This window comes from Anopheles funestus, chromosome X (assembly GCF_943734845.2).
Source record: "Anopheles funestus chromosome X, idAnoFuneDA-416_04, whole genome shotgun sequence".
NCBI classification, from domain to species: domain Eukaryota; kingdom Metazoa; phylum Arthropoda; class Insecta; order Diptera; family Culicidae; genus Anopheles; species Anopheles funestus.
In genome coordinates this window covers 6,843,712-6,868,453 of record NC_064597.1, presented here as the reverse complement: position 1 = coordinate 6,868,453, position 24,742 = coordinate 6,843,712, and the positions used below count along the sequence as shown (strand labels likewise).

Sequence of the window (24,742 nt, the reverse complement as noted above, 5' to 3'; positions counted from 1 at the left end):
CTTAATTTACATTACGGATATAGACAAGAACATAAAAGCGAGAAACGATTCGTTTGTTTTTTTTTCTTCTTTCCCCTCCATATGGACCGGGGCAAGTAGCGACAGAACTGGGCATACAGAACATTAAACACCACGATATTAGGACGGGAAGCAGTGGGAAGCATGAAAGAGAAAATGGAGATCAAACATAAAAACGATAATTAACGCACATCACGCTAATCGTTGCCGTTTAATGCAGGTGTGCATACGTACGCTGCAGTTGGGCAGGGCCCGTTCCGTGCAGTGAATAAAGAGTATCCTCGAGCTGGGTAATAATTCATCCACTCGTCCATATTGGTACCAGCGGATGAAAGGTGGTGGTTTTTTTTTGTTTGTATTTTTTGCACAATGAATATGCAATGCAGACGGAAGTTGCCGCCAGGTTGTGGCCCGATCCCCCCCCCCCCTGATGCTCATCAGCTCTCAGTGGTTGACACCTGGGTAATGCTGTCTTTGCCACTACCTTGCGGGACGGTAAGAATCAAACAGAGGAAGCAACTAATTAACAAACAGCAAACACCCAGTGACGCCGTCGTGCTGAGGTGTAGGAAGAAATTCTGGATACACTTCACCTCATTCACGGTACACTTAGCGAACGGTGGGGTGCAACAATGTAGGCAGTGAAAAGACATCCGCATCACCTACCGAACTTTGGCAGATTCCGAATTGACCCGCTTTTATAATGGCTCGTTGAGTTTTGTTTGCAAAACCCACGCAACATTCTTGACGACAAAATAAATACAACTTTGCATTACACACCGGTTGTGGGTTTTTTTTTTGTTTTCGCAAAAAGGACGGTGTTATTGAGGATGTACATACTCCCGTGTCGCTAGAAGTGCGACTGCAAACGAACGACCTAGATAAACAATGCAGCACTCGTCAGCTGTCCGACACGTCGGAACCATCTCATCTCTTCATTTGTGAAATAGCCTAACAAGGAAGGAGACAAATAAACGATGACAAAACGGTTTAGCGGACGGGAACTCTTCGTGACTACTCTGCATGTGGTTACCATCCATCCACCTCCACAAAACAATTCCCATCCGTACATCTCGTTAGGGTAAGGGGGTTTGTTTTTTGGTCTATTACTCGATCGCCTACGCCAATCCAAGCTCGTGTGAAAGCAGAAGATCAATTACCTTTTCTTCGTTTGCTTTAACTAGCTTTAGGGTAAGAGTGGAGTACGTTCCTCTGGATGTGAAATAGTCAATTTCAGGCAGTATCTTACTACGTAACTTCAAAGGTTCAGGTCAGATCTCCTGTCTGTAAATGTACCATGTGAAGATCTCCAGATTAGACATGCGCGTATTGAATCAGAACCGTTCGATTTGTTCTAATCTTTATACTGAGTGAACGATATCCGCACAAGAGAATTATGAATGACGATTCTTCCGCACGCAACCCGAACGGCGACAGTTCAATGTGAGGATGATTCAGTTTGCCGACTACACATACGAATGCTCTTTACTCGTACTGAAACTGCCAGTAATACACGTACCAACACATTAGCATGTACAGTTGCGGCCGGTTCACATTAGTGATGGGATCTCCGGAGTGGATTCTTGAATTCACTCCGACTCCGACGTATAAAAACCGGAGTATACTCCGAAGTAATTGCTGCGGATTAATCCGGATTTAACTCCTGAGTAACTCCGGAGTAATTACTTCGAATTACTCCTGAGTAACTCCGAAGTTTGCTCCGGAGTTACTCCGAAATTACTCCGGAATGTCTCGGAGTCCGATTACTTCGACTCCAGCAAAATTGAAGATTTACCCATTATTACTTCACATGTGTAGTCAAAAAACTGAATGATCAACACCGCCTCACGGACGACGTGCGGAAGAACTGCCGTACGCGTTCAGTTCACAACACTGATCGAACTGGACCGTACTCAATCCTTTAAAAGAATCGTTTGTCCCATATCTACTCTAGATCTTATGGACATTTCTTGTAAAATCTCCAATATTTTTGTTTCAATCTCGTTAGTCTTCAATTCCAAAGGTTCGTCAAGGGCTGGAGTAACCTGTAGATGATGAGTCCTCGGAAATTCCACCCATAGAGTCTTGGATGATCCTCTCTAGCACTAAACTTATGAGTAGAGATGTAACCCAAGCAGACAGTTCGCCCATAAACAACGATTCTGAGTTTTAATCGTCAATAATGAAACATTCCAAAAACCCCGAACGCGAATAGACGAATGACTCACTCGGCACTGTTTATTGAGGAATTCATTGGAACAATTTTGCAAAACCATTCAAAACCCTCCCAAAACACCAACGCGTGTCTGCCGGGTGGCGAAAATGCACTGTTGATAAACAGTCGCTTAACGATTTGCATTTGCACACCTCCACCATGAGGAAATATTAATTTCTTACGCGTGTGCGTTCGGGATGTACCGCTTATCGTCCGGCAACGAGAAATGCTCCGGAGGTAAGTGTTTGGTGGAGGGAGCAAAAAAACAGAACTCAGTTGGTAACTTTCTCTGCTGTCATTGTTTGCACCCATGTCGCGGTTTTATTGTTTTTTTCTGTTTCTACAAACACTATGTAAGTTTGTGTTCTTTTTGCTTCGTTTACTTCAATGTTACTTACGTTTGTACATCGCTTGACACCGGAGTATCAACCTTATGTTGACATGTTCGGCGCTCCCGGGTATAACCATCGGCTGGACCATGAGTAGCGCGGAAGTTTGCGAGACCAAAAGGTATAGAAAACACATCCACACCGTCAGGGAGTGCGCATCGACTATTGACACAAATGTCTGTCTGGTTCCGACGGACACAAGCATCCACATCCAACAGTAAGCAGCAGCAGCAAAAAAAGGAGGCTAACGCCTGAATCGAGGCTAAGAAGTGTATTTAATTTTTTAATATTCCATCCATGAGTTCAGCCATCGAAAATTAAAGAAAAAGAAATTCACCGCATGCTTTTGGGGTGGGCAAATGGCGCACAAGCGACTGCTTAAAATGCAGTGTCCGCTTCACTTCCATCCCCCTTCCTTCACAACTTTGTCGACCGTGGTAGAGGGGGGGAGGGGGAGGTGGTTTTGGGTCAACGGCCTCGGCCAAGTGTACGCGCCGTCTGGTCAATTTGTAACGAGCGGGCCCCAACACGCCAAAAGAACCAAAGGCAAAAGAAAGCAAGCAAAACGCAGCCGGTGTCCAACTGGCAGCAGTAGCGAAATAAAAAAAAAATAATAATGGTAAATAAATCAACCCGCACAACGAGCTGAACAAAAAAAAACACACAACGACAAACACGAGACGAAACGCTGAAGGATATCGTGTTTTAGTGCAGGACACTTAAATCGTGTGTAGGGGTGTTTGGTTTGAGGTTTGGATGCAATTTTTGCAAAGCCGGATGCAGTAAACACAGCGCCGAACAAAATCACCCCGGGTGACGCCACCCGGCGTTTTGTGTCTTTGTGCAACATTTCCCGATCGCTTCCGGCCAGCAGAAAAAAAACCGGTGGTAGAAATGAAGTGTGCTGCATGATTTGTTTCGGACTTAATGCAATTAAAGGTAATTTTGCACCCGTTAAAAACAGAACAACACTCAAATGCTAATGAATATCAATGGGGAAGAATTATGATCGTCGTTCAGAACAACCATTAACGCGAAGAGTAACAGCTGTCTTATGTCTGTATACCAGTGCAACGACGATAACGTGGGACAACAAATTTAATTTGGGCTTCAGTAATCATTTTAAGCAATAAAAATAATTGCCCATCTTCAGACCATCACAGGTACTGGAGGTGTAATAATATTTTGGAAAGAAATACATTCAAATGCTATAAGTGAATATTTTTGAGGAACAGAACAAATAGTATGCTTGGTCCAACGATTTGACATCTGAGTCAATTTAACGGAGCGTCCAATTTGAATGTATAACAGTTTATAACAGTTTATAACAGTGTATAACAGTTTATAACAGTTTGTAGATGGAGTTGTGTATAACTCGTTATATGATTTGGATGTCTTTGGAAGATCTTGATCTGTTATAATTATTATGCAGTTAAACATAACTGTTATACACATATCTTAATAGTTATAGAACAAAAAGGATGTGTAGTAGCTTGATATTCACTTACCGGATAATCTTGCGCTTGTTGTTTGGATGCAATCTATCCGCTGATTCTGGATCGACACGCTGCAGCACACGATGAAGTAAAGCCGAATCGTACGATTCAAGCGTATCGCTCGACTCCATCGTTGGCAGCTCCTCCAGAATGCGCTTCAGTACGTGTTCGGTCTCCACGGGCTCGCTCATCTTCGGCTGTTTCGTATCGGGTTCGGCCACATCCTGCACTATGGTGGCGCTACGCAACCGGACACGTTCGCGCTTCACACCCTCACCCAGCAGTACCCGCCACAGGATACTCTCGATGTAGTAATTGGTGCCGCCCACGACGATAGGCATCCGGTTGGCCGCCAGCAGCGTATCGATCTGGGGTTTTTCAAGTTGAGTGAAAGAAAATCTTCATCCTGTGCGTGTTGCACTGCCTTTTAACATTTCAATATCCGACGAAAGACGCTCCATTCTACGCACCCTTGTAGCACACTGTCCAGCGCAGTGTGTTCGCAGTGGAGTGGAGTGGAATCGCTATATAAAATACGTTGCACGAAACCAGCTGTGCTAGCTATGGTCTGAAGTAAATCTACTAACCCCCCCTCTTGTTTAGATTAGCCACATCGAAACACTTCCACAAACAATGGAAAACACCACACAAACTGTGAGAATCGGTGTCATAAAACCAGAACACGGGTGGAAACAGAAACTATGTTCGGAATGTTTACTCCAGCAAAGTCTTCCTTTTTCTGCCGCGTCTATAAACAGGCAGATTTTGAACACGGTTTCACATAATAAACGGCATTCAAGAAGAACTAGTTGAAGATCGATAATAGTAATTACGATTCATCCAACAAGCTGCTAGTTGGCTGTAATCGTTAGACGACGGAGTCGTCCGCGCTCAAATGCTCCGTTATTTCTGTGACAGATCTCTCTAGACGTCGCACAGAAGCAACACAAACGGTGGATGAAAACGGGAAAGAAAGATGAAGTGTGTTCGCAGCTTGGAAAGCTGTGGTAATATTTAACGACGCATGGCAATGGAATGGCAATCGAGATATGGTGTTTATTTGACGCAGTATAACACCCTCCCTCTGGCTTGATAGTCATCTCTTTTATCCTCAAATATCTACTGCCATATATAGATATTCAGCTGTATCTAGAGAAGTTTAAGCGATCCGTCTTAATTTCACTATACTTCATGTACATTTCCCTATGGTACTCACAGAGCACCTTCATGAAACCTTCCCCTTTTTAGGGTATAAAAGGGTACTCTGGGTTGTTTTTAGGTAAGGTACTTGGGGCGCGGAACTGGTGGTATAGTTGGTAGCGGCGCCGGTCCTTTACACGGCAAGACCTGATATCAAATCCCATCCGGATCATACCTCCCTCCTTGTACACAGGACTTACTATCTCAAATATCTCAATACAGGTATTTAAAACCTCAAGAAATTCCAGAAATGCCAGATCTCTTGAAGTTGTAGTGCCACATAAGAAAGCGAGATTCGAACCATAACCAGCGGTGTACCAAACCGAAAGCCGAACCACACGGCCGCGGATCAATTTAGCATTTATTGTGTCAGAACTCGATATGGTAATGTGTGCCCATCAAGATTGTTGAAAAATAAAAATAAACAAAATTGATGTTATTGCAACTCTGTCTGTTCCATTCGGTGATTAAAAAAACCCCCCCGAAAAGAGAAAACAATTAGTAAAATAAAAACAATCTCCAAAAACATTTTAACAGTTGTGCCGGCAACGATACACGTGTCTAGACATCTAAACTTAGAACGGGGGAATTATACGGAATTACGTTTCTTTGGCATTACTTTCAGTAGCCAACCAGTACAATATGGATCGGGTTGACTGGTTTATCTCAAGGTCAGTGCGGCGTACACGTGTGGGTTTCGATGTAAATCTCATGTCACGATCCCGCTTGCCTCAGCATAATGCGCATTCATTTTACCGTTCTCAATTGTATGGAGGGAAGGAAAGGGGGGGGGGGGGAGGGGGGGGGGGAGAGGAAATGTGTTAATTGAATGTTGAAGGTATGCAGAATCATCAGAGAAGTCTCTAATCAACCTTTCAAAATGTATGAAAATAGCAAGTAATAATACATAAAAGGCACACTCTCGGAGGATAACATTCGCTTTCGCTCTATGGGCTGGTCCATCAATTGGCCCTGAGCTTTTTTAAAAGGATTCACGAATACAAGGTGCACGGTTACTGCAGCATATTCTCGTTGATCTTGCGCGTGTAGACAAATAAAAAAGCGCTACGAGACCCCCAGTCGCAATTGAATACGAGACAAGCGCAATCCAACAAACAGAAAATGCGCGTGTATACACACAGAGAGAAAAAAAAGCCCATTGCTGCCTTGTTAAACTATAAATTAATAATCGCTTCCCCCCTCTCTCGGGCGCAGACGTAACCGGACCCCCCCCCCCACCACCTTCCAATCATACGCTTGCGCATAATGTCGACGTTTTGCGTTGCGTGTACGCATCCATCCATCCATTCAGTTAGGTATACTGAACAGAACCATCCAACCAGTCAGCGTTAAAGCAACAACAGCAACAAAAATCATAAGACCGATAAAAGTGACCCCTGGCATCCCCCCCCTGTCCGCGAGAATGTCTCCGACGAACAGCTCCCGGGGGTGAGCCGGTAAAGAGGAGCGGCATCAAAATGGCAACAGCGGTAAAGCGCCGCGTACGCAACGGTGTTCGCGTACTTTGCTTCCGCGTGATGTTAATTTATTTTCGGCTAGCGTGCGCCACCGCCTTCGCCAACCAACGACATCGACGACGACGATATGGTTTTCTTCACTTGCGTTTAACGTTTCCCTTTCTAACACATGCGCCAACCCATCGACAGTCATCCAAAGCCCCCCCCCCCCCGGTCTCATCCCTTCTTATTCCCTCACCCTAATGCTGCCCGATTTCCCGCTCAACAAACCCCCTTGATCCTTCTGGTGCGGGGGGTGTTGAATTTAACGGCAGACTACCAAGACACGCAAAATCCGGTGCACAACCATTTTTTTTTTTTGGTTGTTGCGCAGAAAACCTAACGCACACATTTAAGCTAACGCACCCGCGTCGATAAAACTTGCGTCTTAACTTCCTTATTCTTTTCGGCACATTTTTACATCATCCTCTTGCACACACAGCGTCTTATTTCTGCTTACGCCATCTTCCACATCTTCGTCGCTACTCCTCGCAGAACGAGCTCTAGGTTCCCAGAGGCGTCTCATCGGTAACGCTGATTTATACCACAGACTCTTCCTGTTCCAAGGTTTATATATGTGTGCGTTTTTTGCTTTGTTTTGCTTGTGGTTTGCTGGAGTTCCTCCCCGGGAGCTTACGGGGATCATCCATCTCATCTTCATCCCCAAGCGAAGATCACCACGCAGTGGCGGGAACCAAGGTTTAACTCTTCTCCAAGAAATGTTGCCGATTCATTGAATAGTTGTCGTGTCCACTAGCATAAAAAGGCCTCCACAACGCAACATAGCTAAATAGGAAGTAACTGTGGGGCAGAGCGTCGTTGAGTTATCGAGATGCGAAACGTATGAATGGGAATGCTACACGAAGGCTAACGGCGCCTTCGCCGAGGCGGAATTCTCGAACGAAAGTAAAAACCATCTCAACGCCACCCATCAGCCATCTTATTCTTGTTCTTGTTCTCTTACGCGTGTTATCCCGTTTTTTTTTTTGGTTAAACACAATGGGTGGTTTAAAAATTGCGTGCCTCCGTTTCGTATGCCCCAACGTCCCCAACCGATTGCCTTCCATTTTTTTTTATCGCCATATCTAAAGCGTATTGCGATGAAGTTGTTGTCGCGCATAATCCAAACGTTTTTTTTTCGCTTTAAATGGCAAAACAAAGACACAAACCGTCTGGGTGTGGAATATTGGGTTCCAAACTATGTTGATGCGTCTGGTCTGCGTCCTGGTGTCTGGTAGTAAGGGAATTCGCAAGCGTGATAAAGTATGTAACTCTTTACTATAAACATTTAGGCAATATACTTCTTCATCTTGAAGTTCGCAATCCTTTTATACCATTCACCTATTTCATTGTGAATTGAGTTTAAAGACAACTTTGTGCTAATATCAAACGTTAACATTTCCATTAACATTTTTTTCTAGCAACGAAATACTTCTAAGCTCCCCACCCCCAACCACATCGTTTGCTGCTACCACAAATGGTTGTGTATTCCTACTGAAATTCCATTCTTTCAAAACTGGTTCTAGAGAACTTGAATACTCTTTTTTGTCCGCCCAACAGTTGTTTTGCTAACATTTAAAAATGTGCTTCTTCGTACATTTTTTTCTCGTATGAAGGCTGAGAATCGGATCCTCTCTCTCTCTCTCTCACTCAAAAAGTTTCTCAATATTTCTTCTTTGTTACGGGAAAAGTCTGGAAGGGATTTGATATCAGTGCTGTCGTGTGGAGCGAGACGCGGCTATCACTAAGCTACCGAGCTGCCTCAAACATTGGATGCTATATGCAGTACAAAACTGGAGCATCTTGCACTTTCGACGAGATATGATGTAATACTAGTCTATAGCTTTCAGATAGTTACTTAAGTAACTAACTAAACACATTTTTTACTTGAATTTGCGTCCAATTTGTAGTTAATCAGCGTACGTATTTCCCCATTACGAACAGGGCCCCCGTAATTGATTTTATTCTACCTTTTTTGCTTCATTCAACTACAAATCCAAACATTATTCTACGGGGGATTTCCATTCCCGATTGCACATAAAAATAACAAAAAAAGGCGCACAAGAAAAAAAAAACACATCCAAACTGTGAAGGAATGCGCATCTATAGGATGGGGGGCCGGGGGGGCTTTTCTTTATTTAACGTTCTACCCACTTCTTTTCCTATTTATTTGTCTCAATAGATGAGAAAAGCAAAAGTTTAAAATAATGCGCCAAAACAGCAAAATTGCAATCCAGCAAAATACAGACACATCTAGCCACGGTCCGTTTTGCGTCAGACAGGTTCAAATAGGATGGGAAAAAGATTTCACACTGTGTTTAATTAGCATACAAGAGTGATTTTGCTCAACAAAAAAAAAAAGAAAAAGAAACGAACCCAACCCTGAGGCGCAAAAAACAAATATGAATTTTTGCTACGTTTGTCTTCATAAAAGCAGGCGAAGTGTATTCGCCATCTTTTTGATGTCTTCAATATATTGCCGACCAGGCGGCGGTTCATGAAGCGTCTTTCTTACTGCTTCTAAACACTTTCGATATCGTCGACCAGTTTTGTGTAAAGGGAAGATAAGAGATTAATATTTTAGTAAAACAAAAAGGGCTTAAGCACAACTTAGCAAACATGACTTCTGTAGGGATTCATATTCAATTGTTGAGATCTTTGAAGAATCCAGTCTGGATGTTAAGCTTACTAAGCCCTTCATTATTAAATTCTCCGAACCAAGCAGCAAACCAAGTTGACTCATTGAATTGCAATTCCGTCAAACAAAAGTGTCCCATTAATTCCTGGCGTTAATGGTAAACGACCCAATAACGAAGATGGAGAATGATTGGTGATGCATGTAAGAGAAGTGGTGCGCGGCTGGTCAAAGGGTACAACCACAAGAAGTACGGCACCCGTAAGGCAAGCATTAGAAGCAGGAAACTGCTTCAAACCGCACCGATCTCACCTTACCCGCCGATATTACGAGCAGTACGAGAAGGTGGCCAAGTCAAGCGGTCCAACGGAATAGATGAAGGAAGTTCCGATAAAAAAAAACCACTCACACACACACACACACAAATCATCATTTGCATGCTAATGGTATTTCTCCCGAACGCACGCATCTTCTTCCACTTCTAGGAGGTGGCTGGTCGAACGATACAAATCGCGCCAAACGAACCACTGAGTGAGGTACAGCGTGTTGCGCAAGCCACCACTCGTCGTCCCAAAGCCGATTTTTGACAGAACCACCTTCCCCCGTTCCAATGTTCAGCTGTGCGGGCACCTCAGAAGCGGTTCATGAATATTGAATGAATTGACGACGGGCGACTACTACTATCCGTCGAACGATTTGGAAACGTTTTGGTCAGTTCCAGGATAGGACCGGTTTTTTTTTTACTTTACTTCTTCAATGGTACATGTAGACACGTTCTGTAAAACCATCAGAGAATCCATGCCTTCCTCTGTCCTTTCCTGTATGTTTCAAGTTTGATGAGCAATCACAACTAGCTGCGTTTTTTTCATACTCCGTGGGAAAGGGCACCCATTTGCCCAATAAAAAAAGAGAAGAAAAATATCTTCATGGGCAAACGCAACAGTAATGTACCAGACTTGACCATGGCAAAAGGTACTGAGAGTTGCTGGTAAGAGGAGTTGTATTTGTGTACAAACAATTCATCATTTCTTCGTAGTCAATAAAATTATTTCCTGATTTCATTTGACCACCCTTTCCCCAAGGTATTGCAAACATATCATAAAGGTTAACACTAGATTGATCGTACCAGTCATTTTGACTGAAACGCTTCATTTTCATCACATTATTTTTTGGGGGTTAAACAATCCTAAGGTAGTTCAAAACATGAGCTTTATATCTCCAATAATCAATCAAATATACTCCAACTCTTCGAAAATTCGAAATTCGAAAAAAAATAACTTCGAACGAAAAACGCTTAAAACGCTTAAAACGCTTGGTAGTTCTAGTGTTAGGTAGAAATCAAGTACAAAGTACACTTAAGTCTACAATACGTAAAGGATACGATCGGTAACGCTCGCTCGCGGAAATGGGTCACGGTGAAGGCTTGATCAGGCGTTACCACGCTCAGCAGATGATGCACCACCCGTTGCTGCTCCTCTTGCGTCGCTTTCGCTGTTACAATGTCTAGTCCTTTGTAAACCTGCGGAAAACGAAATCGAAATCGAAACATTTTAATTCACACAATCGACCTGTTCGCCTTTGCGTTCCACACTAACCCCCAACTACCCACTAAACGGACGTCCGAAGCTGAGATTGGAAGCAGATAACCATTATCGAATTACACCTTTGCTGGCCCCTTCGTGGAGCGGCCTGGCAGCGATGGTTCCACAAAAAACACCGCTTCGCTTCCACACCACAGAAATGCGTGAGAACGTTAGAACGAAAAGCTTTACAGCAATAGCAGCGAGCCATAAAAGTTGTTCAGCCTTTAGGTCTTGTTCGCTTTCCTGCTTCAAACAGTCGGTTGGTGTCAGTCTTTTTAGACTTATGCATACAGAACGTTTATCAACGCTCCGTGTCTCGAAGATCTCGAAGATCTCGCGAGACTAAGTAGCCCGATAATTATGAACCGCCGTAGTTCTTCTTCGATCGGAGTCGAGAAATGTTTCACTCAGATTCCCGAATTCCCCTCCCCGCGGGCGGTGCTAGGGATGTGTTTGTGGACACACTTTTAACGACCCGGTTCTGCTGTCAAATTTCAAAAACCCTTGGCGGCATCCAACTCACGTCCAGGGGACCGAGTAAAAGAAGCTTTTTTTTACGATTTTACCCAATCGTGCCCGGGATCTACAACGAGTCGCAGCCTGGGTACGCATTTCGGTTTAGCTTTTCAAGGTTGCGAACCGATGTTACTATTTCTATTCATAACATAATTTATTCACAAACCTTCAAACTAAAAAACACCAGAAAGAAATCTAATTTTCTAAGCATTTTCTAAGCAAAGATAGATGAGTTTTTTTTAACAAAGTCGAAGACCATCAAAATTGGATATGTGCCTTAGAGACCTGGATTCTGTCTATAGTTGATAAAAACTTGCTATAAAGTTAAGAAGATTTAAGATTTACGAAGAATTCTTCGCGCGTTGTTTAAGGAGCACGATCTTGGCTGGTTTATGCAGGTGGGTTCAAATCTTTGTAAGAATTCATATGCAATGATGCACGGCCCCAATATCAGGTCGGTAACTGTGGAAAGATGAAAGTCTCGTCGTCGAAACATGCGATAATAGGCCGCTATAACAACCTTGATCAACGTGACAAGTCAAAAACAAAAGGATGGACAAACTCATCTTAAACTACCTTTAGTTTGCTTACTCAAAGAAGGGTGTATATTACGGAACGGAAAAACAATTAAAAAATGAAACATCAAAATTTCCTCCTGGTCTAACGTTATGTTTTTTTTGCTTAAAACCGACAACCATATGGTGTCGGAGCAAATCTTGATTAGGGGAAATTAATCACAACCAGCCAGATGTAAGAGCAAGAAACGTCCGGAAAAATCGTTGGGAAACCGTGGACGTCATCGCTTCCTGTAATATATGAGTAATCCTACGGAAGTCTTTCTGGGAATGAAACCGTACAGACGCATACCTATCGTATTGGTAATGATTTTGCAAATATCCGTGTGTGTGGATGTTGCCGCCCCAACAGGACCGCTAAAAGCACACGGACGGGCGAAGGGCATTAACGGCACCGAACCACCAACGATGACGAAGGGTTTTTTTTTTTGGTAAGGATTTGATGAAGTTTACAATTGTATGCCTTACCGCAGCATTAGATGAAGCGAAGTGGCAGGACACTTTAAAGAGTGTAGCGTTGTGAGGTGAGCAAGGAGCGTTTTTAGGTTTTTTTTATTTCTTCAGGGCCATCCATTGAAGGTCAGATCTTAAAAGCTAGGCGCGTGTTGGAGTCGGAGTTTTTGTACATTTGCTTTTAAGTCTCTCCCCCTTCCCAAAAGGGTACTCCATTATGAGTTCGGCTGGGTAGACATCTCGCATTAGGCTAATCTGTCGAATTTATCATACCGCAGCTCATTTACAAGACCTGTTATCCATAACTAGAACCTTGGCCTTATCGGTGTGGCTGGATCAAGAAATTCAACTGGTTGTTGCTTGTTTTAGGCAAGCATAACGCGTGGAAACGCCACTTCAAAACGATCTACCATCATTCATTTTATTTTTTTAAATTAAAATTCTATGTTCTCGGGACAGCATCCGACAGCATCAGTTCGGAACGTCCAACAGCTGATCGGTTGGACCGGATCATCGAAACGGCACCCACCAAAAAGCCACTCAACCAAGGTCTCACGCGTCACTCACCTGCATCGAATCAGCACTGATCACCTCGCCCCCATACCGGGCAGCTAGCTCGAGTGACAGCTTTGTTTTGCCGGTACCGGTTGAACCGAGTATCACAACAACCGGCGGTTTTGCAGACATTGTGGAATGCAGGTACCGCGGATTATGTTGCACTCTAATGCCACGCCGGCAGTACACTGTATCGGTGGTCACAAACAAACAAAAACGCACTGCAAACGGTACACGAAACGCGAATACAAACATCGAACGCGACCGCACAAAAAACACAGACCGTGTGCAGAGGACACGCGGACGCACCACTGACAGTTCGTGAGTTACCGGTGAGTGGATGAGCTACTGTGGTAACAAAACAATGGTCGATTGATACGTACTTTGGTCATAATTCTTCGAAAGGACATATGCTTGAAATTTAACATCCTGAAGGCTCTTCATTTAATTAAATGTATTTTTCCTTCTTTTACCTTCCTTTTACAATTTACATCACCTGAAATAAGTTCTTTAAAAAATAATTATTTACCTAATTGTTCTCTCTGTAGAATATCACATAAGGGGCAGTCCGGTGGTGTATGTGATAAACGGCGCCGGCCCACACGGCAGTACTGGGGATCAAATCCCATCCGGATCATCTTCCTGTAGCAAGGACTGACTATCCTTGATACGATGAGTCTTGATACGTGATCAGGACGTTCTTAAGAAATAAAAAAAGGATATCACTTAAAAAAAATTGTAGTCAAAGTTTAGTAGTATTACTTAAATAAAAACACTAGACATCATGTTACCGAAGTGCATCACAGAAAAAATTAAACCACTTAACGAACATTCATTCATAGTTTTCCAACACTCAGCCGCGCTCATACTATGTCATACTAAATCGCTACTGATGGAATCGTATACCAATAATACCTTATTATTCATAAAAACGCCGTCTATTCTTGGAAGCAGAAGCTGAGTTTCCATTCCGCATTCCGCATCGTTCTCGGAACGGATGATTCAAAGCCCAACTTCATGCAGCAAACATCGGCAGCATGCCAAATCGCAACCAGCAAAACTAGTTTACTTGCATCGCGAAAATGATGTCCAAGTTGAGCGGCGGCGCCCCGAATTTTGGGGAGTCTGTGATTCAACCTGGCCGCGGAATGCGAGTACCACTCGTTTCCAGTTTTAGTTTGTCGAACGAAATATCCCTTCACCGGCTTGAGTTGGGTAGCTACAGCCGACCAAAAACCAAAATCGCCTGTTCTCGACAATCGACATTGCACGAAGCAGAAGAACAGAGCTGGAACAAGATAGCCAATTTGAGGTTAGAAACATCAAAAATTCTTAGCTCTAGACATCAATGCCGGGCACACTCACTATCTCTCCTCGTGCTCCACACCGCGTTGTTTCGGCAGTAAAGGGATGAAACGAGTCATGATAATGGTGAACGATAGCGAACACATTCCACGCTTTGAAACCACCATGTATATACGCGCTCGTTCTGCCATTCACCGGACATTTTGCCATGGATATGTATGGACTTTTGCTTTTCTTTCTCCTACCGTTCGCTTCGTTTCAAACTTCTTACACCGGCTAGGGGCCGCTTTCGTGTTCTTGTTTAGTTTGCGAATTTTAGCAGCAGTAAAAAAATACCCTTCTAATTTCGCCATCTTTTACCTTTCCTTCCGTATGTTTCGTTCGTTCCTTTCCTTTACCATAATAAGCAACAGCAACACACCACCAACAAAAAAAACGCATTCTTTACCTTTCTTGCGTTATCTTACCTTCCCAACTCTCTGTTGCTTCTTCCATTACCTGTTCTACCGCTTATCTAAGCCTTCTTCGGTTTTTCGGCTTTTTCGACCTCTTTTATTTAAGGTCGTTTTTGCATTACTGCGTGTCCCGCTTAATTCCTCCATTCTCCACATGTTTGGTATTTTCTGCTGTTTTATGTGTGTTTGCCAGCCTTTTTGCACGATATTTGGTTGCGTTCCTTTTCTGTATCTGCCTTATTTTTCTTTCATGATCCTCTTTTTTTCTTACTTACTTCCTTTCTTAGTCTTAGTTTGGCGTTTTCTATCGCTGCTTTTGCGCCTAGACATTTTTGCCGCTTACTTTTACCCACTGCTTCGGTATTTTGCACAGCCACCGTTTTTTTCTTTCTTTTCTTTCTTTCAGATACCTGTTTTTGTGCTGCTGGACCCTTTTTGGACCCGTTCGCTGGAGGTCTTCCGTGCCGGGGTCGTAATCGTATGCGGCTGTGTTAGGTTAGGTACGCGTTCTTTAATGCGCCCGGAACATGGTGTAGTCCGCCTCTCAGTCACCTAGCCGGCACCTTTCTCTTCATCTCATCTCTCATCCTAATGTTTTCATGCATACACACACACACACACACGCATACATACATATTTTGCTTTCGGATATGTTAGACGGCAGAAATACAGACATCGGAAAGATGTTTGCCTGTTTCAGTTAACCGGAATCTTCCCGTTGCTCGCTAGAACACAAAACTCCGAACATAAATCGTTGAAGGTCACACAGATCAAAGAGAAAACGGGCTGGCGAGCGCAGAACAAAAACTGAGAAAGGAAGGATGTTCGAGAATGAATAGGTTTGTCCTGACAAAAAACGGAAGGGCAAAATCTTGAAATACTCCAACAATTAACAAAAGCTGAGCTATAGAATTTACCTTCTTTTTTTTTCTTTTCTGGTGTGTGGAGTTTTGATATCGACCTCGTTTCTGAGATTCGGAGCACATAAGATCACTCAGTCCTCGTGGTTTTCCCCCTGAAGATGCTTTATTCAGAGCAAGATTTTTGGACTTTATTCTTCCTGTAGTTCCAACTTTAAACGATTGCACGGTTAGTGTGTAAGGGTCGCTGGATGAAACGACCTACAGTTCGGAGCCTGGTAGAAACAAGAAAAAACGTGTTTTAAGCATTCACACTATTGTACGTCAAACTTGCGTCTCCAGATGAGACCCAGTCGGATTCTAAAAGTTTGAGAAGTATCTTAGCTGGTGGAGTACCTAAACATTGGGAAACAAAGAGAAACTTGAAAACTTGGAAATAAATACACATGAAGTATCTCCATGCTTTCGTAAATTTAGAATAATTTGTAGCAAATTGACATAAATGTCATACTTATGCATAGCATTCTGAGCACTATGCTCAAGTTCGCTAGCTGCATAAGGTTCATAATTTGTTGATGTCATGTGACCATTCAAACTGATCATGGACATCCAGCTATTAAGTCTAGCCAAGGTTTTTCTGTGGTTTTTATGTCGATTTGTTTCCCAACGTGCAAAAAACAACGATGTGACAGACAGCGTAATTCTCAGGGCTCAGACGACTCAGACAGAACTTTCGTTCTCCAAATACCTCAGGTATCTTCGCCCCTGAACCGCCATTTCGACTAGGCAGATCCGCATACATGTTAGAATGCAAAGTGCAACATAACATGACCAGCAACACTACCAACCGTGCTGGGAAGGGTCAGTGCTGAAATGCAATACGAAAACTGTAACCCAAACTCCACCTTTCCGGTAAGTTCACCGCGTATGAGCGACACAATTGTAAGAAGATTGTATGTAACTAACCAATCCATCCATCCCGTGTAAGATATCGAACCCGGGTGTGCCCGGGTTGCGCCACGCTGGAAGAACCAGTGTGAACGTCCTCTGGGAGGACGTAAAGCCTTACAACCGCGTACCGAACCACAGCCGTGTAAGGCTTTGGAAGGCCGTTTTTCCAGACTTTCTTTTCAACCGCAGGCAAAGGGCGGTACATGATTGGGTTGGCAGAATAGCCCTTGGAAGGGAATTATCGATTTCACTGAATAATGTCGATGTGGACGCAAACACTTGGTAAGAGTCAGTTTTTGTTTGTGCGACTGTTTTTTTTTCTCTCTTTTTCGCTTCTCGTTTTCTGACTGAGAAAATTTCGATATTTTTCTTGGTCGAGCCGACCGACCAAGACTATCACATTAATTTACCAGGAGCATTATCAGCGAAACTACCTGACCGAAACCCCACCGCACTAGCAAAAACCCGCAAAGCGCGTACACAACATTTGATGATCGGAAGTGGAGATGTTAAATGTCAACGTATTCGAAGTTATCGCGGTGCGCGGTGCGGTGAACTGAAGAATATCAGAAGCATACTCGCAACATGCCGCACAGGTAACGTTCGGACAACAATCGGTGTGAGTTGCTTTATTATTTTATAATAGCACACCGCACGCTATCAAGACATTTGATGGAAAACATCGAACACTGCTGGGCAGTGGCGGTGTAGAAACGCAACATCGTACATTCCTTGCTCGGTAGACATGCCGCCAAGCGTGAAGGTCAGCGTCGGTTGCAAGTCCGTACCGTCATATATTTGAAAAGCAAGCTCGCTTTACATTTCAGGGAATCGTTAATTCTTAGAAGAAATTACAACGGTTTTATCATCGTAACTGCCACGCAAGCGAAGGTCTAGTAGAGGTAAGGTGTATAGAGTTTACTCAAAGATCTGGTTAATATTGATGCGTTATTTATGCAAGCTTCTCAGAACTGCTGTAAGTTCCGAGAGTTCATCGTGCTAGCTTTAGGTATATATGAAACCATCCAACCAAACAAGAAATTATATGAAAGTGTGCAAAATTGGAAAAAATTGAACTCCATTACACCAGGAAAAGTTGCGAGGTATGACGTTAAACTTATATAATAGCGTCAGTGGATAATGTAACGGTGCTGAAAGCAAGTACAAAAGGCACAATGCTATTGCAAACTCAATCAGTTAACGATTTTAGAACGCTAGTTTAAAAAAAATCCTCAAAAAATGCTGAATTGAAGTGAATCATGTTTAGCATGGCAACACACTGCTTCTAAAGAGGTGGAATTGCTCAGAACATGCCTTCTAAAATAGCTTCTACCTTCACCATGCTGCTCTCATGGTTCCCAGCTCATCCACTATTGCCTACTGTAGCGCCGATAGCGCACATCTTCCTATGGTATATGTGTGTGTTAAAAATAAAGGGACCGTGACAGATCAATCTAAGTTTAGGTCAACGATCGCCACGATTGTTCGGCGAAGATGCTTTGGGCTGTACAGATCCCTGGATCCCTGCCGAGTCTGCCCCATTCCCATAGTGTGGCAGAGGGCTACGTCAAGAACATCTCTAGACGGGCTATTTGACGGCCATGCTTTTGCAGGTGATCATTACCATCGTTTAGCACCCGGCCGACAACTTTTAGCGTGTGCTAGAACGCTTGATGCATCCCCCACCATCCCAAGGGAAAATTCCATAAGACAGCTTCAAACCGGCCAACGCTAGTGCGAAGTACATTTATGCCGTTGTTGAAACCGCTCTTACTCCAGATTCTTATAATATTTGTTTGCTTACATCTGTACCTCCACCTTGGAGGCAATGCCCCCTGAGCAGTGTTCCAAAGTTCCCAAATCTGTCGCCCAGACGTTAACGTGCGGGTCTCCATCATCCGGTGCGTGAGGAAAGATCTTATATCCCTAACCAGACAACTACGCCGAGTTTCTCCTGTTGTGACTATATTTAACCTTCCTGCACCGGTACGCTATCTGGGGGCTGTGGTTTTTCAATTAAAATTAGAACCCACACCCGTTTTTACGCGTGACATTCTAGTCTAGTGCGAGTAGTAGTCGCGCGGTTTTTTGGGGAATTTATTGGTTAAGACGATTACGTGGTATCTCTCTACACAGTAGAAGTTAAACCGTAGTTCGTTGGAAAAAAAATTGAAGAACAATCTCCAAAAGTAGTTAGGTTTTTATATCCTACATTATAAACAAAAAAAGCCGGTATCTGATATGGAATAGCAAGTACGCAAACTATTTCCCAAAGATCCTTGAGATGCACCTGGACCAGAGCACTATCAGCTGTCAATACATGTTTGATGGTTGGGGGGGCGAGGGCAGAACAAGTAAGGCCGAATGCTAGCTACCGGCCGGTAACAAATGCGGGTGTTATTCCCATGTCAAACACTACTCTGTCTCTCCAACTCCCAAACGTTTAAGGGCACTCACTCGGAGCGCGATGCGTTGGATGCCTCTACCCCATAAAGCACGGCTTGTGAGTGACATCCAGTGGTAAAGTCGACGCGATGACGTGAGCCGGACGTGCGTTTTGCCCTATACCCCATGCGTCTAACGCTACCCGCTCCACAAATAACCAATACTCTATCAGCGGCCGAAGGCCTTAGCAACCGAGGAAAAATCGGGCTCGTGGCCTCCAACGGCGCCGCACTGGCACATGTGTAAATATTGTGTGATATGCCAATAGTATGCCCGCTCGTTCTCTCACATTCAGGAACTTACACGCCTTCCCTCTATTTCGTCTTTTACAGCAAAAAAAAAAAAACTCCAAAGAGAATGAAACCGTTCGTCCACCACTATCAGTGAATGAGAGATGGGGTTTTTTTTTACTTCAAGATGATGAGTAGACTAGCACGAACAGCAGAAGGCAGGAAAGGAATAGAGAGAGAGAAAAAAAACCACAACAAATATCGTCTGGGATTAGACCCTCAAACCCAACTCCCTCTTGTAGCCCTTCGCCAACTCCCTGTACACCTTCCTTCTCAGGGTAATTCATTCTTTAACACTTTACCAAAGAGTCCCGTGCGTCATCGTCAATGCCAGCGAAACAAGAAGTTTGCGCGTGGCTCCGTTCGCTACCCTGCTTCGTGGGAAGAGACAATTAGAGCTCTTTACGTTATGTCACACACAGGGGAAAAAAAACTAGTACATCCACAAAAACGGAACCGTGCAAAGAAAAATGAAGCTGATCCAGCTGATAAACCGCTCAAGGTTGCCGAATGATTTTGGTTAGACGTTTGCCGAATGATTTGGTTAGACGTTTGCCGGGTCACAGTACACCGGTGGTACATTCTTTCGACGGTATGCAGTAACGGAAAATCAGACAAAAACTTACCATTTTTTTCTCTTCCTTCATTTCTGGGTGACAGCAATCGCGCTTCTCCATCGGTAGTGTATCCCAAGGTCTCCATATGCATGAACATTTCTTTCAATTTATTCAATATTTTGTGAAGAGAATCGAAACACACAAAATCATGATGTTTTTTTTTTTTGCTTTTCTTCCCGACCACCAATCATACGTTTTGACTGCAAGCAGGGAGAGAGGGGTTTTTTTAAATCTTTTTTGGGTGTGTGGATTTTATTTTGTTTCATTTAACAATCAGCGACAATAGTTCATTTTTAATTTTTTCTTCTCCAACTTTGTTTCAACTAACTACCATTACTCGAATCAATGCCTTGCTTTTTGTTTATTTTAAACTGCAAACAATATCTAACATACCATGCTAATTTTATTCTCTTCTCTACCGTGCGGCTCATCATGCCCATATGCAAGCTTGTCTCGCGCGTACAGTGCGCGCACGACGAAACTGGCTTGTATGGGCAAACAAAACCCCTAGCTTACAAGTGAGGAACTTTTGGGAAGAAGGGTTGTATATGGCTCTGCGAGCCGCCTATACATATTCTTCAACTTCATCTCGCAAAAAAAGGACATCCGAGATCCGCAGGATCGTCTGAAGTTGTGGAGCATCAGCGCTCTCACCTTTCTATAATATGCATCCCTATTTATTTCTGTACATGATTTGTATATTTGTTGTTTTCTTTTCTTTCTTCATTGTTTGTTGCATGCGTTGCAGCACTTATTATTTGTCTTAACAGATTAATTAAATTAGCTAAGAAAAAATCTTAGTTATAGACGAAACAAAAAAAAAACAAAAAACCCAAACTATGTTTAACCGATCGTACTTGAAGAGAGATAGATTGTATTATTGCCTTGTAGCGGGGTTGGTAGCAAACAGTAGCTTAAGTTCGTAACTATAGGATAGAGTAAAACAAAAAAAACGAGGGGTAGTACCTAATAGATTTTCCATCCATACACCATGTACCGGAGGATGTTCGTATGTGGCATTCTACGTAAGATAAGACGATCATCAACATTTTCCCATGCGTTCACCGGGATGTTTGAAGAAACAAATAACAAACGCAATACCGCCCTCCTCCTCCTTCTTCCTCTTCTTCTTTTACTATTCTACACAACAAAAAAGGAAGAAGAATATGCAAAACGAACATTTATCATAACACAACAAGTTCAATTGTCGGTTGTTTTTTTGCCATTTTACTTATGTTTTATATTCACCTCGGGCGCATATCAAAATCTATTTGTCCTCTCACTCTAACTCTCTCGCGCTTTGTATTATTCTGCATTCGCTATGTATATCTTGATAATGGCGGGGTTTTTTTTTAAATTTAAGTTCGATGTGTGTTAAACATAACTTTATCACGTGGTGTGTGTGTGTTCCTGGTTTTCTGATTTTGTACAATAAGCCATCGTTAGAGAGAAAGAGCGAGCGAGAGAGAGAAAGAGAAAGTACAAACGTAACAACCTCGCAAATGAGATTTAAATTTTAGGGATTTAAAAACAAAAAAAACGGAAACAAAACTTAAAAAAAAAATGTTACAGAACTAAATATGTTGGTATCACGAAATGGTTCAGAAGCCAGAGGTAATTGAACGCAGTTTTTTTTATTTCGGGGCGAGGTGTGCGGTTGCGTAAGTTCACAATAAAAGTAAAACACATTCTGTTACAAAATGTTACACCATACACGTTGAGCAATTCGTATACAAAAAAAAACACAATCTATTTCTTATACACAAAAAAAATATTTAAAAAAAAATAGCAAACAAAATATCAGCAAAGGATGTTAAACACATGGGTCCTTTTGCATATGCTTGTTTTGTGTGAAGATACCTTGGGGATGAATATGATCCCCAGAGCTTGAAGATGGTAGTGGTAATAATAATAGTTATCAGAAAATGCATTCATTTCAGTTTAGCTTCCCTTTTTGTGTTTTTTTCACTCATCAATAATTCCTTTGGGATTTTGAAGTGTGTGTGTGTGTCTGTGAGTGTATGTGTGTATATATATAATATGCACATACATGAAATTTGCATACGTATGTGTCTGTATAGTTATATCTTTATCATAGTTTATAGTCTAGTACATAGGTAGTTTCCTTGTTCTTGTTTAGAATGTACGATATATAATTAATGAACATGCAGGAATTTGACTTCGGTAGAAGTTGATCGCTAAATAGGTATGCGAATATAATGTATATAAGTAAGTAAAGCACTGGTATATTTATTTCTTCCTCCCCACCCTCTTTTCTCTCCATTCCTTCTCATCCACCAGCGGACGCGAGAGGTTACTATTTTGCAAATAGGTCGCATGAACGTGTGGCGCATCTGCCCGAAGGTCCGATGGTTCTTATAGGTACACTTTGTTTGTTTTCTTTCCTTGCTGGAGTATTTCTTTTACCTCCCCTCCCACCCTTCAGTTTGTCCTTGTCCTTCCATAAAGGTACGATTATTTCTTAGTATAACGTCCCTTTAAAAACGATGAGTGAATGTACGTCTGTGCGGTGTCACGTAAGATGCGAGGTTGCGCATAAATACATCAGAAATAGTTGGAAGATGACATTAAAAGAAGAAGAAAAAAAACACGCAAATAAGCAAATTCTTACCAAACGTTTGCATTCTATGCTATTTTTCGATTAGTTTTCTTTCCTCGGGCTCGTTTCCTGAATGTTTCAAACAATGATTATCAATCGCACAACTTCCATATGCATCCACACAAACACGCAACCACGCATGGGGTTTAATAGTGACGCATACTAAGAAAGCATCACCTCGGTCAGAATGAGAAAAAAAACAAAACACCAAATTTGTTTAGGTTCGGAAAAAAACATTTATACAAACGAAAAAAAAAAATAGTAGTTGGTAGTAGTACTATTATTAAAGGTAATAAAAAGGTGTCGTAAAACTAGTAGGTCCACTTATTGCCTACGCGAACAGTATTCAAGAAATCCTTTCGCACATGAAATCCAACAAAAAAAATCCCTAATCCCTTTTATTAAAAAAAAAACATCCTAAATAAGTTCTAGCAGCGCTGCCTAATGTCTGTTGATTTGTGTCGTTTATACACTAGCATTAAATTGTAATTAAAAAAATGATTTTTTAGTGACTTTGATGATTGACCAAAATTAGGAGAAGTACACATTTCTAATCTCGGGTAAATGGCGCGGAAAGCACAACACCACTGAATTGAATGATTTTTGTTTTTTTCTTTTTTTCTGTACTTCGAGGGAGGGAAAATCTTTGACGGGGCCTTGACAACAGTTCGCTTACAAGAAGACGTCCGTTGCAACTCCTATAGTCTACAACTGCATCACTTTCACTTTCAAACACACCTCGCTCTCTCTTTATCTCGGCTAATAGACGGCCAACAGCGTCGGAAAATGCATAGTTCTTTCGTCTGTGTTGCCATCGTGCAAAAAGCAAGCTCGATTTTCCGTGCATTATAACACGGACCCCTCTCTTTGCCTTCCCTCCCTCTCTCCAAAAAAATTAATTCCTCCTCCACGACGAGCAATAAAATCAACTTCATTGAATAAAAAATCCTAACTATAAAAATCCTAATACAACTAATAAAATTTAAAAAAAAAAGTTCTAATTTTAGTATGTTTGTATTTTAATGCAATTAATAAAAAAAAATCAACAGTACTGTAGCATTATAATGTATGAAGAAAAAAAAACGTTATTCTCTACCTAGAACAAGTAAGACACAACGCACACAAGGAACGTCTAAATCACCGCAATAGCGGGCACTGTTCTCATATCTCCCCCCCTCCCCCCTCACTTAATCTAAATGTCGTAAACATTTCCGCGTTTCTACTCGCAATTTCGGGTTTTTTTGCAAAATACAAACAAAAAAAAACAAAACTTTTGTCTTTCCCTTCACATTATCTTCTGTACATAATGATGCTTGCCAAGCTTTTACCGGTTCGCCCGCACCTCTAAGCCTTTCGTTTTGCCGTATTCTGTTTTGCTCGCACCCCGCAAACACTAATCGTAAAAAGTAATGAACACAAACGTTACACAGGGCTGCATATTATGGGCGGATGCTGGTGAGAGCGGAACAATATCGAAGATATTCTCTGTTCTAACGCTTACAGTCCCCACCAACAAACGCCATCACTGACAAACCCTTTTCTCATCACCAGCTTCGTTTCCAACCACAAAGCGCAGTCAATAAATTTTTGTTTTTAGAGAGTAGGACAATAAAAAAAACACGTAGGAAGAAATAAATCCTAAATACTATGTTTCTTAGAAAGCATAACAAAATGTGCAGAAAAAATAATGAATAGTTGTCTTTAAAAAGGAATAATGAAAAAAAAAAGATTGCAACAATGCATTCGTCAAATCTTCAATCCATATTCGCACCATTCGCTACTAATACACTTGTCCCTTCCCCTTTCTCCTTTCGTCTTTCTACTTCTGCATATGGATGCCTGCCGCAAAATTGTTTAGAGCTAGTGTAGTGTGTTTTTTGTTTTTTTTTTTTTAAATTGTTTTGTTTTCAATAATCCCTATATCTTACGATTCTGCTTATTAATCAACATCATATAGCATATACAATTCTGGCTAGAAATTATTGTTATCTCTCCCTTATGTCTATATACGTACGAAGTATAGCAAATATGTATGTATTTCTGCAGC

The 24,742-nt window shown here is 42.2% G+C and overlaps 1 protein-coding gene across 1 annotated transcript in view; it reads right to left on the bottom strand.

The window, feature by feature from the left end:
- The window catches only part of LOC125774178 (tRNA dimethylallyltransferase), a 46,255-nt gene extending 32,773 nt beyond the window's left edge, over positions 1-13,482 (bottom strand). Inside the window, exons 1-3 of the mRNA XM_049444517.1 lie at positions 13,165-13,482; positions 10,852-10,989; positions 4,131-4,486 (exon numbers count right to left, since the gene is read on the bottom strand). Coding sequence (XP_049300474.1) covers positions 4,131-4,486; positions 10,852-10,989; positions 13,165-13,407 — 737 coding nt within the window. The 5' untranslated portion in view covers positions 13,408-13,482. The remainder of the gene's footprint in view (positions 1-4,130; positions 4,487-10,851; positions 10,990-13,164) is intronic.
- Between the last annotated feature and the right edge of the window lie 11,260 nt (positions 13,483-24,742).